The sequence below is a fragment of the Cydia pomonella genome, chromosome 17, assembly GCF_033807575.1.
Source record: "Cydia pomonella isolate Wapato2018A chromosome 17, ilCydPomo1, whole genome shotgun sequence".
Taxonomy (NCBI): domain Eukaryota; kingdom Metazoa; phylum Arthropoda; class Insecta; order Lepidoptera; family Tortricidae; genus Cydia; species Cydia pomonella.
The window spans coordinates 17,739,155-17,754,246 of NC_084719.1; the positions used below are offsets into that span (position 1 = coordinate 17,739,155).

At 35.5% G+C, this 15,092-nt stretch overlaps 2 protein-coding genes across 2 annotated transcripts in view; one reads left to right on the plus strand and one right to left on the minus strand.

Annotated features, from left to right (window-relative positions):
• Nucleotides 1-15,092, plus strand: part of LOC133527077 (serine/arginine repetitive matrix protein 1) — a 235,700-nt gene that overhangs the window by 22,687 nt on the left and 197,921 nt on the right.
• Nucleotides 9,429-13,701, minus strand: LOC133527055 (putative mediator of RNA polymerase II transcription subunit 26). The gene is made up of 4 exons (XM_061863941.1): nt 13,277-13,701; nt 12,469-13,196; nt 11,836-12,048; nt 9,429-11,735 (listed from the first exon to the last, which is right to left on the minus strand). The coding sequence occupies exons 1-4, from the start codon at nt 13,283-13,285 to the stop codon at nt 9,593-9,595; spliced, it is 3,093 nt and encodes a 1,030-aa protein (XP_061719925.1). The 5' UTR covers nt 13,286-13,701; the 3' UTR covers nt 9,429-9,592.

Consider the following 15,092-nt stretch of genomic DNA (forward strand, 5'->3'; position numbering starts at 1 on the left):
ATGTTTTATATTTACAATTGTTTCTGTCTTATAGAACATGCATAAAAAAATGACTTGTTGTTCGTGTCGCCTACGGCTCGTGGCAAGACATCTCAGTACTCGTGAAGTAATGACATACTTTCCGCACTAGCATCGAAGTGTACTATTCTGTCATCAAACAAAATAAAACAAAAAACAAAAAAAATTAAAACAAAAAAATGGTAATTCCGTTATCTACTTTGTAGCTCGTAATAAAATTGTTGGCTTGCCTTGTATTGTTATTGTAATTGTACCTATTATTTGATATTTCAAAGTCTAAATTAATAACCGGCCAAGAGCATGTCGGGCCACGCTCAGTGTAGGGTTCCGTAGTTACTCTTCCGTCACAATAAGCTAAACTGGAGCTTAAAGTATAGTAAATTGTTAACCAAGGGATGAAACGGTACCTTTCACCCGAGTTAAACAAATAGGCAAATTTGCATAATCAGTACCTAATTAAATTAAGTCTTTTTACTATGAAGGGAAAACTTTTTGCGATAACTCAAAAACAGCTAAACTGATCATATCTGCTAAAGTTTTCATTTAATGTCTATCTTAAGCCCTACTTCCACGATTTTTTTCATATTTTTTGGACCTATGGTTCAAAAGTTAGAGGGGGGGGACACATTTTTTTTTTCTTTCGGAGCGATTATCTCCGAATATATTCACTTTATCAAAAAATGTTTCTTGAAAACCCCTATTAGTTTTGAAAGACCTTTCCAACGATATCCCACACTCTAGGGTTGAAAAGAAAAAAAAAATTCACCCCCACTTTACGTGTAGGGGAGGTACCCTAAAAAAAATTAAATTTTTAGATTTTATTGTACGACTTTGTCGGCTTTATTGATTTATATATCCATGCCAAATTTCAGCTTTCTAGCACTAACGATCACGGAGCAAAGCCTCGGACAGACAGACAGACAGACAGACAGACGGACATGGCGAAACTATAAGGGTTCCGTTTTATGCCATTTGGCTACGGAACCCTAAAAATTGTGCTTGTTATTTTCAAAATTGGAAAGTATGCTTGTTATAGTTGTTAATCGTGCTCGTGTATTATCTTATTTACTGAACTGAATGTTATTGTTGAAATTGAAAATCAAGTTTAAATAAATAAAAAAACAATAATGGTACTTTTTTCGGAGCAAAGGAATTTTTGGCTGATGTTCTAATTTTATATTTTACCTTATTGTATTATTATGTGCTGTATGTTTCCCAAATAAATAAATAAAATAAAAAATAAAACAACTCCCTATAATTAAAAACTCCAATTACAATGAAGTGCTAGCTGTAAGTTATCGTGAATAGAGAGAGAAACACTATATTGTCAGGTGACAAGCAAAACTCACTAATTACTAAAAAATAATTAAACAAAATTAACTTTATTTTAGTAGTATTATAGTTCATTATAGCTATGAACTTGTGATAGTCATTTGTGAGTTTTGCTTGTCACCTGACGATATATCAATTGGACAGGATTTCCTGTAGGGCTAAGATGGTCAACTCTTTATCATTTGTCACCATGCCTGTCACGTTCTAACAAGTATGTAAGCGCGAAAGTGACGGGCATAGTGACAAGTGATAAAAATGGAACCATGCTGACACCGAGTCACTACATGTGTAAGCAGTGGCGGGGGCGGGACGTCCATAGAACCTGATGCCCATCAGCACCAGCTTGTCGAATTTGAGGGAGTTGAGCACATTACCTAGGGCTTGCCTAACATAGGCACGTTGGACGCGCCGCCGCCGCCACTGGTGTGTAAAATTGTTGATAGGTACCTACGTAATATTTCGCTAAGGAAATATTATTTTCGAGCTCATGTGTAAATTAGGTACAACGAATGTCATACGCCTACGTGCGCGAATCGCTTCTCTGTAATCAAGTCATCCATTTTCATTTCGGCATCTTTACGAGTCCGAAACTTACAGGCCAATTCGAGTTTTAGTTATTAAATCTCATTTCAATATGATACTGATCTGTCAGTGTCAAATGTGACGTTTTTGGCTTCGAGTTTTAGGTAGGTATTAATGTTAAATGGAAAGCTAGCTTTATTATTTGACTTCCTTAATTAATGAATATTAATGAATATACTTTAGCCTAACGTATTGGAACGGGGTGTAGGTTGTTTTATTGGCAATTTAACAGGTTCTCCAAAGGAGATTGGAACCATTTCATATTGGAATTTTGTCAAATCAGTATCACATTATATTGTTGGAATTGGCCTGTTAGCATGTCCACGCGTTGTCAGGAAATATAATTTATAACGTCTGGGTAACAGATAAAAATCTCGTTGTTTTACGATGTTTTGGTACCTAAACCAGTTTTTGGTCGGATTATTTAATAAAGCATGCGGCATTCTTCATTCTTTTGGCTTGTGCAATTTGCTTCAAAGCATATTTTGGGGAAAAGTTTAACGGTTTGATATCAATTCTGCGGGAGGCTCGGGAAGAGAGGTATCTTTGGGCGTTCCTGTTTAACTTAGGTACAGTCAGCATCAATAGTAGCGAATAAAACAACGTGTCAAAAGTATCTGCCAGCCTGAAATACTTTTCCATTTTCCAACTACAGAACCCCTAGTGTACTAATTCGTAACGCGTTTGCGTTAAGTCTCATTTTGTATGGGATTTTGAGTTTCCAAAACGTCCCGCTTGTCACGCTGTTTCTAAATCTCATACAAAATGAGACTTCGCCAATGCGTACGTCACGTCACGCTATCGAATAAATTTACACTAGGGGTTCAGATATATCTCAACAGTTTGCGTTCAAAATAAGTATTTGTGTAACAATATAATTGTTCTACATATAGACACTTACATAGTATAGACACATCATATAACTTTTGGCACGAAGTCTGATCCGCTACTTTTGATGCTCACTGTACACTGTTATGGTAGCTAAGTATAAAGTGTTAGTAATAATAGTATTTTAGACAATCATAATATAATAGAGAGCTATATTTTTCGGTACTATGCCGCATATATATATTAGATTTATTTTAGTTTTATTTTAGATTTAATTTAGTAATATTTTAGTTTTAATTTATATTGTGTTTTTATAATGAATATTTTTTTTAAATTATATTTATTATAGAGAGCTTATCAGTCGAGTACCGTGTTTAGGCAACGAAGCTTGCCGAGTTGCCTAAGTGAGGTACGAGATTGAAAAGCTTGATTATATCACTATTGTATACAATACATTTTCTGCGAGTCATCAAAAATTATATATTTTTTTGTATAAAAGTTCAATAAGTTATGAAAATTAGTAAGTATATAAGTGCACAAAAAGACATAAACGCGCGTTTTAAACTCAATATAAAACTATGGAAAAAATTAAACTTAAGATATGTAGTAATATTATTATGTAGTAATATATTATAAGAGTTTTTTCAACGATTATATTTTAAATCATCGAAATAGAACATTGTCGCACAGTTTACACCCCTTCTAAATAATAATTAATTACTCTAGCTTTGAAAACGACGAAAACTTACCTATATACGACTCAATGGATCAGCGTCTCTTATATCGGTATAAAGTTTGTTAACTCAGTCGGATTTGAAGAAACCCCAATTTAGGTGTATTTGTTTATCCCGTGCGTGTAAATTGATTCCAACAATATTGGTAAAGTTTCTGTAAATCCCGACGAAAGGGGAAACATTCCGTTACGGGATAGACATATGTATGTAGACCACTTAAAAACGTCCCGCGACACACCTTGCGCCTCGCCATGACAAAAAGTCATGACGATGCCCCAAAAAGAACCTATATGTAAATTTGTGATATAGTCATAGTTAAATAATTTCTGAAGATGAGAAAATGATAGTTAACTTGATCTCGATGTCTTTTTGTATTAGGTATTAATCCATTTACCATGACCCATACGCCATTACGTATTCAGAGTAGAATTTGAACCCATATCAGAAGCAAATGCGAATAGGTTAACTAAGCTAACATGTAAAAACTAGCTTCAATTTTGGTAAAATAAGTACTAAATCTATACACAATGACAAGTAGTTTTATACAAGACAAGGCAACATGCAATGTCTTTTTAAATGTATGTCTGCAGTGCACAGTAACAACATCCCCATTCCTTTTTCTTTAGTATGACTTGTTACCCTACATATTTCTCAACTTACTTTTCGTAATCGGATTTCGTTTGACAAAATGTTATTTGATTGTGTTTTATTTGAGCTTAAAACTTCTCGTCGTCCAATAAATCGAGGCTTTGGCTTCAATAATACTATATTAAATCTAAAATTACCGCGGTAGAGCGGTGAAGACATATTTTAAAATGTGACCTAATCTCAAGACACTTGAAACATTCCTACGTCGTTTTCCCGTTGTGTACAAAATGAATATATTTTTAAAGTAACTTATTTTTAGTTATTTATTCTACCTCTTAAAAGCAAGTGTGGGTAATTTGTAAGGATGTAGGTACATTATTATTAACAAATAAATCATTTTTCATTTTCATTTTTTCATTATTTCAATGCCAAATTAAATGAAAACAGTTGGCCACTAGCTATGTGACCACATCAGATACGTAATGCTTACAACACTCATCACCATATACTTTTGCAGTCGTATTTGTTTTATTTTATTCTGCTAGTTCCAAAAAGATAAGTATGTGTTTAAGAAATAGGTAATAAGTAGCTGTATATTAAAAGAACACCCCATGAACTACTCATTGGGACGTAAAGCTCACATCAAGGGTTCTTAATTCAGACTAAATAAATTAATTTACGCTCGTTGAAGTTCAACATGAAGCGGTTCCCTCGCCACCTTGATTAGAGGCATTTGATAAAAACGGCGTTATATTTACAGAAGACTGTTTTCATAATCTTGAAAAAATTATTAATTACGAATACAACATTATTTTAATTAGATCTGTTTTTGTAAACAGCGAAAATCTACACACAGTAGGTAACCCGAAAAAAATCGGTGCTATGAGGAAACTCAATATATGTAACAGGACAATTCCAATAATTGATTGTGATACTTATCTAACGTATGTAGATCTGACATCATTCCAATATGTGATGGTTAAATCTCCTTTAAAGGACCTACTGAATTGCGTTACTTTTGACACTGACAGACTGATCTGTCTGATATCAGATCAGTATCATATTGGAATGAGATCTATAACTAAAACTCGATTCCAAAAATGTCACTTTTGACACTAACAGATCAGTATCATATCAGTATTATATTGGGATGAGATTTAATAACTCAAATTAGCCAGTAAGTCACCCTTCATTTCAAAGACACCCCTTTCAGTAAGTACTATTAGTTGATAATATCAGATTGCAGGTTTTGATGTTGATGATAATTCGTTCCTGGCCTGGTTAGATTTCTATCTTAGGGCACGTATTCTCCAGTTACTCTGTTTCAGTTTTATCAATAGGTACTAACCTGAAAAGTAGCATATTCTACATCATACATAATTACTCGTATTGGAGCCGTATATTAGTGTTACTCTCCTTTCTATTATAACGCTATTCATAGGAACCTCATTATTATATTATGACCAAAGTTATCCTGTTTGGACGTTCGGGCTAACTATTAGATATTATATTATATTAGATAGCCTTAATTGCTCCGCACTGCTGAATAGATTTCATCACACGTTAATAGTTTCATAAACATCTATTAACACCATTATGTTTCGTGGATAATATTAGTTCTATTATTAAAAGTGTGGCCTGTTTATAAATAAATAAATAAATATTATAGGACATTATTACACAAATTGACTAAGTCCCACAGTAAGCTCAATAAGGCTTGTGTTGAGGGTACTTAGACAACGATATATATAATATATAAATATTTAAATACATAGAAAACACCCATGACTCAGGAACAAATATCCATGCTCATCACACGAATAAATGCCCTTACCATTTGCCGTTTATCTATTTACATTTGATGGGCGGTGCGGTGCGGCGGCGGCGGCGGAGATAAAACTTATTTGATATTATTAAAATGAAAATTGATATTATTGTGAAATGTAAACTACCAGATAGACCTGGAAGAAAACCTACCATTAAATCACAACATTCACAACGTCAACGTTTTTATTTCATCACGGTTCATAAAATGAACTAAATTTAGAAAACGAAGTGTAAAACGAACAAGAGCCTCACGCATTCAGAATCGTCGCAGAAAAGGAAAATAAAAGAAAATACCGATGTGGGGCGAAAATCAGTCGGTGCTCGATGCATAGACTTTGATCTTACGTTCCGTGGCATTAAAATTTACATATTTTCCTGCGTTTCCATTTGGGTTCGACTTTGATGTCCTTTTCAATGCGACTGCGGTCTGCATGAAACGTTGTGGGTAAAAATATTTTGTTTACGTTAAGGGATCTTTTGTTTGTTTGCCAATATGCTATATTAGCGTAATATGTTAAACCGGATTCTGTTTTATATCATCTTGTTTTCGTCTAAGCTTTTATTGAATTTAACTGGCATACTTGGTAAAATTTAGGGGTGTAGACGGAGTATGATTAGAAGTCGGTGTCGCAGAAATGAGGTTTGCGCGAATATACGATGTAATTTGCGTAGTCTGGCGCGGCGCAATCAGAGCAGCGTATTGTGAAGACTTAACACTCGTATTCTGTGCACTTGATACGGCCACCGTCTGCAGCTGAAAGGGCTTGGATTTTAGGGAAATAATATATAGCGAAAATTTCTAGTTCCTACGCAGGTTAGCATTTGTACAGCTGAGTGTCTGCGAGCTTACGAGTGCTTTCGCTAGTACCTACAGTCCTATATAATTCAAAATTTTGCAAGTAGGCCCCAAAAGCTCTTTCGCAAGTCAATGTGCGTTTCGCAAGTCAGTGACATGAAATATACATAGCAACGTTTATAAATACAACAGTTTATAAATACCTGAGTAACAGTACATTATAATATTTTTTTAAATAATAATTACTATTTACTACATTATAATAGAAATGGAGGTATAGCATGTACGGTTAATTATAGGAATATTAAGGTCCCGTCCAGTACTCATAATCCGAATTCTGCTAAGATACAAATTTTGTATCCCAATATTGCTTAAAGGAAATAATCTAATGATATATTAACAATTAACCTTCCGCAGATGTGCGAAAAAGTGGAATTTTCTGTGCCTATTACCCATAGTGTTAAAAGTGGCAATTTCTGAGCATGCACTGTAAACAATATCAGCCAAAGACGAACCGTGAAAGTTGAAGCGCTCTTGTCATTGAAGGTTCTTCTATCACCGCTACCCACTAGAAAATTAATTGGACTTCTCCTGAAATTCCCACATTTACTTAACAAAGGGCACTCGCTTAATTTGATTCAAACAACTTTTGATGAGCTGAGAACAGAAATAGTGAATTTAACCAATAACCACAAAGATACATACAGTTAAGAAACTATTAGAACCAAAATACGGTTTTGGTAAAAAAAAAACATTTTTAGCACAGGCAACTAATGCTCATCGAGATAATTCTAACAACCCCAAACATTTAAACATTTAATTTGGTTGCGTTCTTTTATCACAGAGTTCCGATGTTCCGATCGGAACTCTCTGGCTCTGAAGCCTCAGCAATATCATGTTATCATAATATTGCATTGTCATCCGATTTACATGTATGCAAAATTTCAGCTCAGTCGGAAATCAGGAAGTGGGACAAATTTTACTTTCCAGGATTTGACCCACACTAACAAAATAACATACATGCATACTAACTGGGCAAGTTAAATAAAAGCTTGTGAAATGGTGAGTATTGAATCTCTCGAACAACTTGTGTGGTGAATTGGTGCAATTTATATTATGTACGTCTACTACGTCGAGTGTGATGCCGAAAACTTAACTTAGATGGGCCTTTGGTTTGGCTTTGATGGGACTTGCCAGTAATTAGCAAACAAGCGTACAGTCACGGACATTAATTGTTGAGCCTTTTAGGGTTTACTTTACATTGGACATTTCATATCGTTAGTATTGACAAACAAATTAGCTTAAACCCATGTCTGTGCCCATACACAAATACTCCTTACTTCGTACATAAAAATTCCTTTGGCATACGTGCAATGCAAATGTCCAAAAAGATATCATGTGTGGTTTTATTTAATCAATTACAGAAGAAATTGTTACAGTGTTTTAGTTGTTTGTATTTTAATCAGTAGTTTTTGTTTCCATTTAAATATTGGTAGTAAACAAGTAGCAAAATGTTCTTATATTAAAACCAAATAACTAATATCTGCTCTGTCTAAAAACCCTTTGTTTTGAATTTTTGTTTATTATTGAATTGCTAATACAAAAAAGATCCGCTACAAATGTGAACAGAATAATCTACTTTGGATAATTACAAAACAGCTCCTAATCTCCAAACCATAGGATCCATGTTCCTCCATTGTAGAAATACTTCAAAATAAATTATGTAAAACAGTTCCAGGGAGAGGTTTCAGACTGCCTCGAATCGCTAACGAAGAGGTAGGTTTTTGCTTAATTGTATTTTGAATAAAAACAACTCGTTTAATTTGACGGGAATAAAAATTCGGAGCTCAAAGTAGAACACGCTGATTAGGATGCTGCTTGTATAAATTACAATTGAGATACAAAACAATGTTATTTTGGATTTTTCATCACACTTGCTCGAAAAAATCTTATTTTATGCAGCAATACTGAAGAATAAAGGAATGTATATTACTCCCGAGCGCATGACTTTCATGCGGGGATTTTCAAGCGGTTTTCATCTATCAATAGTGACCCTTGAGGACGTCTTATGTGTACTTATATAATTTGTTAAGGTATTGTGTAAATTGGTGATGATGTCAAAAAAAATCGGACAGACAGACGGACATATCTATAAGGGTTCCGTTTTTTGCCATTTGGCTACGGAACCCTAAAAACACTCGTTACCTATTACCCATGCAAAGGCAGGGTGGGTCGCTAGTATTATGCTACAGTAATCCGAAATCATTGGAGTTCCACAAAAATCCCGAGTATTGTTAACTAATGAAATTAATTACGCATAATTTATCTAATCATGTGTAATATGAGAACACCAATTATGTCCATGTTAAAGAAGCACTACTTGTCGTTAAATACTATCTAAAAAACTTTTTTCTTAAACGCATCGTTACGCTTTCAGTACGAGCGAGAGATGAACTACCGATGTTATGCACGCGATTCTGTGATCCAACTTATACTTTCGACGCAACATTCCTTTCTTGTTTTCTAAATACATACCTTTTATGTACGGGACTACGCATGTATTTTGTAATCCAACATAAATTACAACTTAAGTTAGTAAACGCTGTATCAGTCTCATATTAGGCTTATTTACGAGTTAGGTCGGTGACAGACTAGTTTGTTTTCCTTACGTAACTAGAAGCATTTATTTTGGTTGGAATGAGTTAGGGTTTGAAAACTTTGAAATTGGTGGAATGTTTACGGATAACGTCTCGGGAATTGGGACAATAGTTGACAGCGATTGAACTAATTATCATTTATTTAAAAACTATACTTATGCTAATAAATGCAGATTGGAAAGTATTTACAAAACAATTAATGGGACCTAAATCACAGCGTTTTTGTATCTCTATACAAAAATGGGTGGTAAATAGCTTTTCATTGATGGTCCAGCTCGTCCTAATGGCGGTAAATTAGGTGAGTGCAGCATCTTCAAAGGCGGTGGACTGAGATCCCGTCTTAACTGGTTCATCCTATCTTCTTCGTTGCGTATGTTGTTGTTGTTGCGTTGAAGAATTTTGTAATTTTTAATAATACCACGTAATTCCTCTTGCTGGTGATGATTTAGGGTCCTAAAATTATTCGTGTCCGTTTTATCGTTTTCTTGTTCATCATTCTCTTCGGGATGCGTTGGAATGTACATCATTCTATTGCTTTGGTTCAGGTTGCTAAAATTCAAGGGTTTGTTTTTTGGTTTTACCTTGCTTGATTCGAAATGATTGTTCTGAGCTACAAAATTGAGAATGCCTGATAAGTCTGTTGTTTTCTTTTTGTATCCCTTGATGTCATTCATCATTTGTGTTTGATATTGAATGAATTTTGGAACTTTTTCTACTTTTGGCTCTGCCTTAATAGTTGGTTGATATATATTCTTTGACTCTGTTTCGATATCATTAATAGAATTGTTTTCTTTCTTTTTAGTCCTAACCAGATTCTTTAAAAAAATGTTATTTTCTAATATTTCCTGTATGCTAGCCTGGGTTGTAGTTTGTTCTCTGTATTCATCGATATTTTTATTTGTAACAGGTTTGAACTTGCTATCGTCTGGCTTAATGAAGTCAACAAAACTGATACTGGATTGGCTATTAGCTGTTGTTTGGGTTTTGCCATCATCAGGTTGGATAAAGTCAATAAACTTAATAGTAGCTTCACTACTGGTAGTTGACGGTTGTTCTGTGGTTGTAAGTTTAATATCATTGTCAATAGTTTCCAAAGTTGAAGACTCACTGAAGTATTGAGGCAAAGGCGATGAATTGGCATAATCGATCTTTACATCTTTGGTAACATCATTAATTTTTCTAGACTCATAAAAACTTTCTTCATAATCGTAGGATTTAGTTACCGTTTGGCTCGGAGGAACAAAGTCATGATGTGTTACTATCTTTGATTGATGATAGGTGTGTTGTTCTGGTTCATCCGCTTGTTTAACTTGATTTGAGGATTGGCTTGATTCATCATTCAATTTGTACCAATCATTTTGGGGTTCACTAGATGATAAAGATATTTGCGGTGCTGGAGATACGTCATTGGAGTAGGCTTGATTATTATTATTATGGATTAGTTTATTCGGCGGTTGGTTATATGAGTATGAATTTTGATTTTGGTACAATTGTGTATTTGGCATAGCATAATTTTGGTTTATAAATGTATTTTGTGTACCACCGTGGTTCGAAGCTAGATTTTGATATTCATTTCTAATTTTGACTTCGGTAGAATTCTGCGTTGGATTTTTCTGGGTTAGACCACCATTATAATTGTTATAGACATTCGCTTGCCGATCTTCAGTATATTGCATTTGTTGAACGTTATTCCTAATGTTGGGTTCTAGTTGTGCTTGTAGCATTGAAGTATACTGTTCTGGGGTCATTTCACTAAAGTTTATCATGATTTCATCACCAGCGGATCTAGATATCGTATTTTTGTTTGAGTTTTGATTACCATTGTTGGAGTTTAAACCATATTGCCAACGCCATAATGCTTTATTGCTTTCTTGATCGGAGTCTTTGATAACTGCTTCATAATTCATCAATTGCGGCATATTAGACTTCTCAGTCGTAAATATTCTAGATATTGATTGCTGGGGCGTGTTCACCGAGGGAACGTGAGCGCCTTGTGAAGCCAGGAAAGTTATTTGTGGTGAAATTGGTCCATTGTTCAACTTAACCTGTGTTTGATCTTTTGTGAAGTCGATAGAGGTTTTGACTGATTGAAGAGAACTGGCTGCGGTCGCTAAACTGTTTTGATTGTTTTGCATATTTTGGTTGTGTTGGTTATTTTGCATGTTTTGATTGTTCTGATTGTTTTGTGCTGAAACTGGGGAGAAACTATACGAAAACGCTTCAGGTGTTCTTCCTGTAAACAGATTACGTATCGGGGATGTAGGGTATCTTTGATTTTTTTCCGCTTCGAGATCATAGGCTTTTTCATCTTCCTGCCATGATTTTAGATGTGGCGGTCTTTTGGCTTCTTCAGCAAGGTTATATTGAACCGCTCTGAAAAAATATAAAAATGTAGCACCTACTATTTTAGTGTTAATATAATATAAAAAAGAGATCTGTAAATTCCCTCGAAAGCTTCAAAGAATTTTATTACCTTTGGATAATTTCGGGCATCGGTGGTGCTACCGGCAAATGGTCCCCAGTTGCTCGGAAGCCATTAGAGTCCGCGATGTAGTGGACGGTGTATGTCTGTCCGTTGTCACCGACGTACGAGTATGAACCCTCGACGACCTGTTCCTCCTTGTCCGAACCCATGTTTTCCATGCGGCTGTGCTGCACATAATGGGTCTGGTCCGCGCCAAGAGCTCTAGAAACATATAACCTTTGTTAAAAACTAATTTAGCTGCTGGGAAAAGTATTAGGAGTTCCGTTCCGAAAATGTTTATCACGTGAAACTCGCTTTATACAAGCATATTTAATAGCAATGGATTCGATTAAATTGTGTTATTGCTTGTAACTCCGCTAGAGTTGCAAGCGTCTATAGACTAGGGTGGCTGCGTAATATCAGACGAGCTGCACATTTATTTGTCATCGTCGTGGTATTAAGAAAAGGATATCGTTGAAATATATGCTATTAATAAACGCATTAAATAATCCTACACTACTAGGTAAGTAGTTAGGTTTATTTCTCGCTAATGCGCTATCAGATGTTTAGTATTGATTTTAAAACTTTGCTATTTGTAAATTATATATGGCATTTGATTTATGTCGAACACAGGTAACTTACTCATAACTGAAGCTTCCATCTAAATCCATCTCATTGGACAGTCTGATAATTGGGATTGCAGGCTCGGTTGTTGAAGACGATATGAACACTCCAGGAGCATGAATGTACTGATGAGTAGGAAAAGATCCTGCTTTGACCATTTCACCGTCATTTCGTAGCCCTAGGCTATCAACTGTCAGTATTGGTATAGTCCTTCTTGATGCAGAAGCTTGGTTTGCTGGATTACTTTGCATTGGTCCTGCGTTCATTGTAAAATGGGCGGGTTTGACATCTATCCGGTCAACCGGGTAGTTGTAATTGATTGTTTTGGGGATTGGTCTCATCTCTCGCTTTTCGGGTTCTTTCATGTGCTGAGATTTCTGGGTACTATTCAATCTTTTTAGCTGAGGTGTTTGTGGAGATGAAATAGGGTGATCATTTTGGTTTTTCGGCTCGTCATCATCATCAAAAATTGGTATCAGAGACGAAGACATAATCACTGGAAATGGTGTTGGGAACGAGGCAGGTGCCTTTGTACCAGTGGGAGGTAGGTACTGGAATGGGAGTTTATTCGTGGTCTTCATAGCGAAATATGGTATAGCAGAGTGAGTTTCTGGTGGTAAATAGAGCGAGCTATCGGATGCAAACGCACTCGAGCCCGGTTGATAATGTGGCAGAAAAAACTGTTCATCTTCATATTTTTGCGCTCCTAAACTTGTAATATGAACCATTAATATTGAAAGTGAGATCTGAAACCAAAAACAAAGTTTAACGACTTACACTTTTTGATGCATAGTAAAATCCGGAATTCACAATCACATTCACTTACGAGCTTCATTTTTCTGAAGCCGCTTCCTTGGAAGGAACAAACAATTGTGATGCACGTCACTCTTTAAGACTAGTAGAAAATGGACTGATAATGAAAATGAATTCCGCATATATTTATATGCACGCAAGCGCCGCGCGCGCAGGCATTCGTGAAAGATATCGGTTAGTTGGACTAGGTTTCACCGCGCGCAGCGTCTCACTTTTTACAGTGTTTTCTGTTAAACAGCCATATTATCATTGTTTTATGACCATCGGGATAATTGTTGCTTCCAAGTAAGAGTAAATTTTTACGGACCTATGAAGTTGTAAGATTCTCATAATAATATTGTAACGCGTCGCTGGTTACATGATGGGGTGTTAGAAGTGTGAGGATTATTACTTTATTAGTGTATTATAAAAATACGTTACGTTTCATCCTTGATTCGCAGAGAAATATACCTAATAGAGATGCTGGTCTAGATACTTCAAAATAAATACCAGACTGAATTGCAAACTAAAAGATACCAAGTAGGATCAGTAAAAGGAATCTTTGCATTACGAAATAGATTAGATACCTACCGGAATGGAAGAGGGTGTCAGGGGTCTCTGGTAGACCAAACTACCTAATAACATTCAAGTTTAACAGTCAATGGAAGTGGAATTCTACTAATAGTTTTGTGTTTTTATTATTGAATGTGTGTGTTTTCTTTAAGTTAAGTGATAGTGCAGTTCTGTTATGCTCAAAGTAATTATGTCGGTGTGCAAATTATATCTGTTTTTGTGTTTTCCTTGTGCTAGAAGTGTCTGTGTTGTGCAGTGATATAATCCAGATTTGTATGTCCGCTGAGCAACCAACCCCGTCGTGATTGTCTAAACTACTATCGAAATTTAAACGCGCAAGTAACGCATCTGGAGGGCCGTATGCTTGTTTGCCACCATTGTGGTATTAATAAAACGAAAAAGGTAATACATAAGAAATCTATAGCGCAACTCAAGCAACTTGATTTACTTGTTTTAACACTGCCATGTCTAAAAGTGACCTGATGGCACCTCGCTAGAAGTGCTTAGTTTTGGTGCGCTTAAATTACTATATACCTATATATAAGTTTGATATTTATGAATAAGGAAGAAATGTAAATATTTCTACCGTGCTAATGACAGCGTTATTTCTTTTTTACTATTATTTTATATAAACTACCATTTTTATTGGATCGAGTGCTATTCTATTATATACGAGCCTGCCAGCCTTGCTTAATAAGTGCTATTACTTTTGGTTTATCATCAGTAACACAGTGCATAGTGGAGCTTGTCCTCGACCATTAAATAAAATTAAATATCTTGGCACTTATATCACCTCAGGTCATGACAGGGACGCCCAATATACCTATACGTGGGAGGACTCACTGAACTACGATATTCGGCACTATTACCCTGACCCTATTGGGAACACATATCCGAAATCAGAAGCAGCCTAAAGAAACAAGTGGAAAGAATATATAAACAACCGGAAATGGAAGGAATCAGAGCCAGAGGAAGCCGAAAGCGATGGCGGCACTAGCGGTAGGACATGTAATAAGGAGTCAGCCCTAGGTGACCTACCACGCTTTGATTAGCATCACGAATGAAGAAGAAATGACATTACGAATTAAGGATAAGATTATCCAGGCTCTTAAAGTTGTAAGAAACAAGAGAGGGGGGGGGGGGGGACTTCATAAAAATAATAATACAGCAGTCACATACCCTCACATTCCTTATACCAAGTATCTATTACACACCAAGTATAGTATCTATCTACCCCATGCTGACTTAACGATGCCTTGTATTCGGGTCGGCTAAAA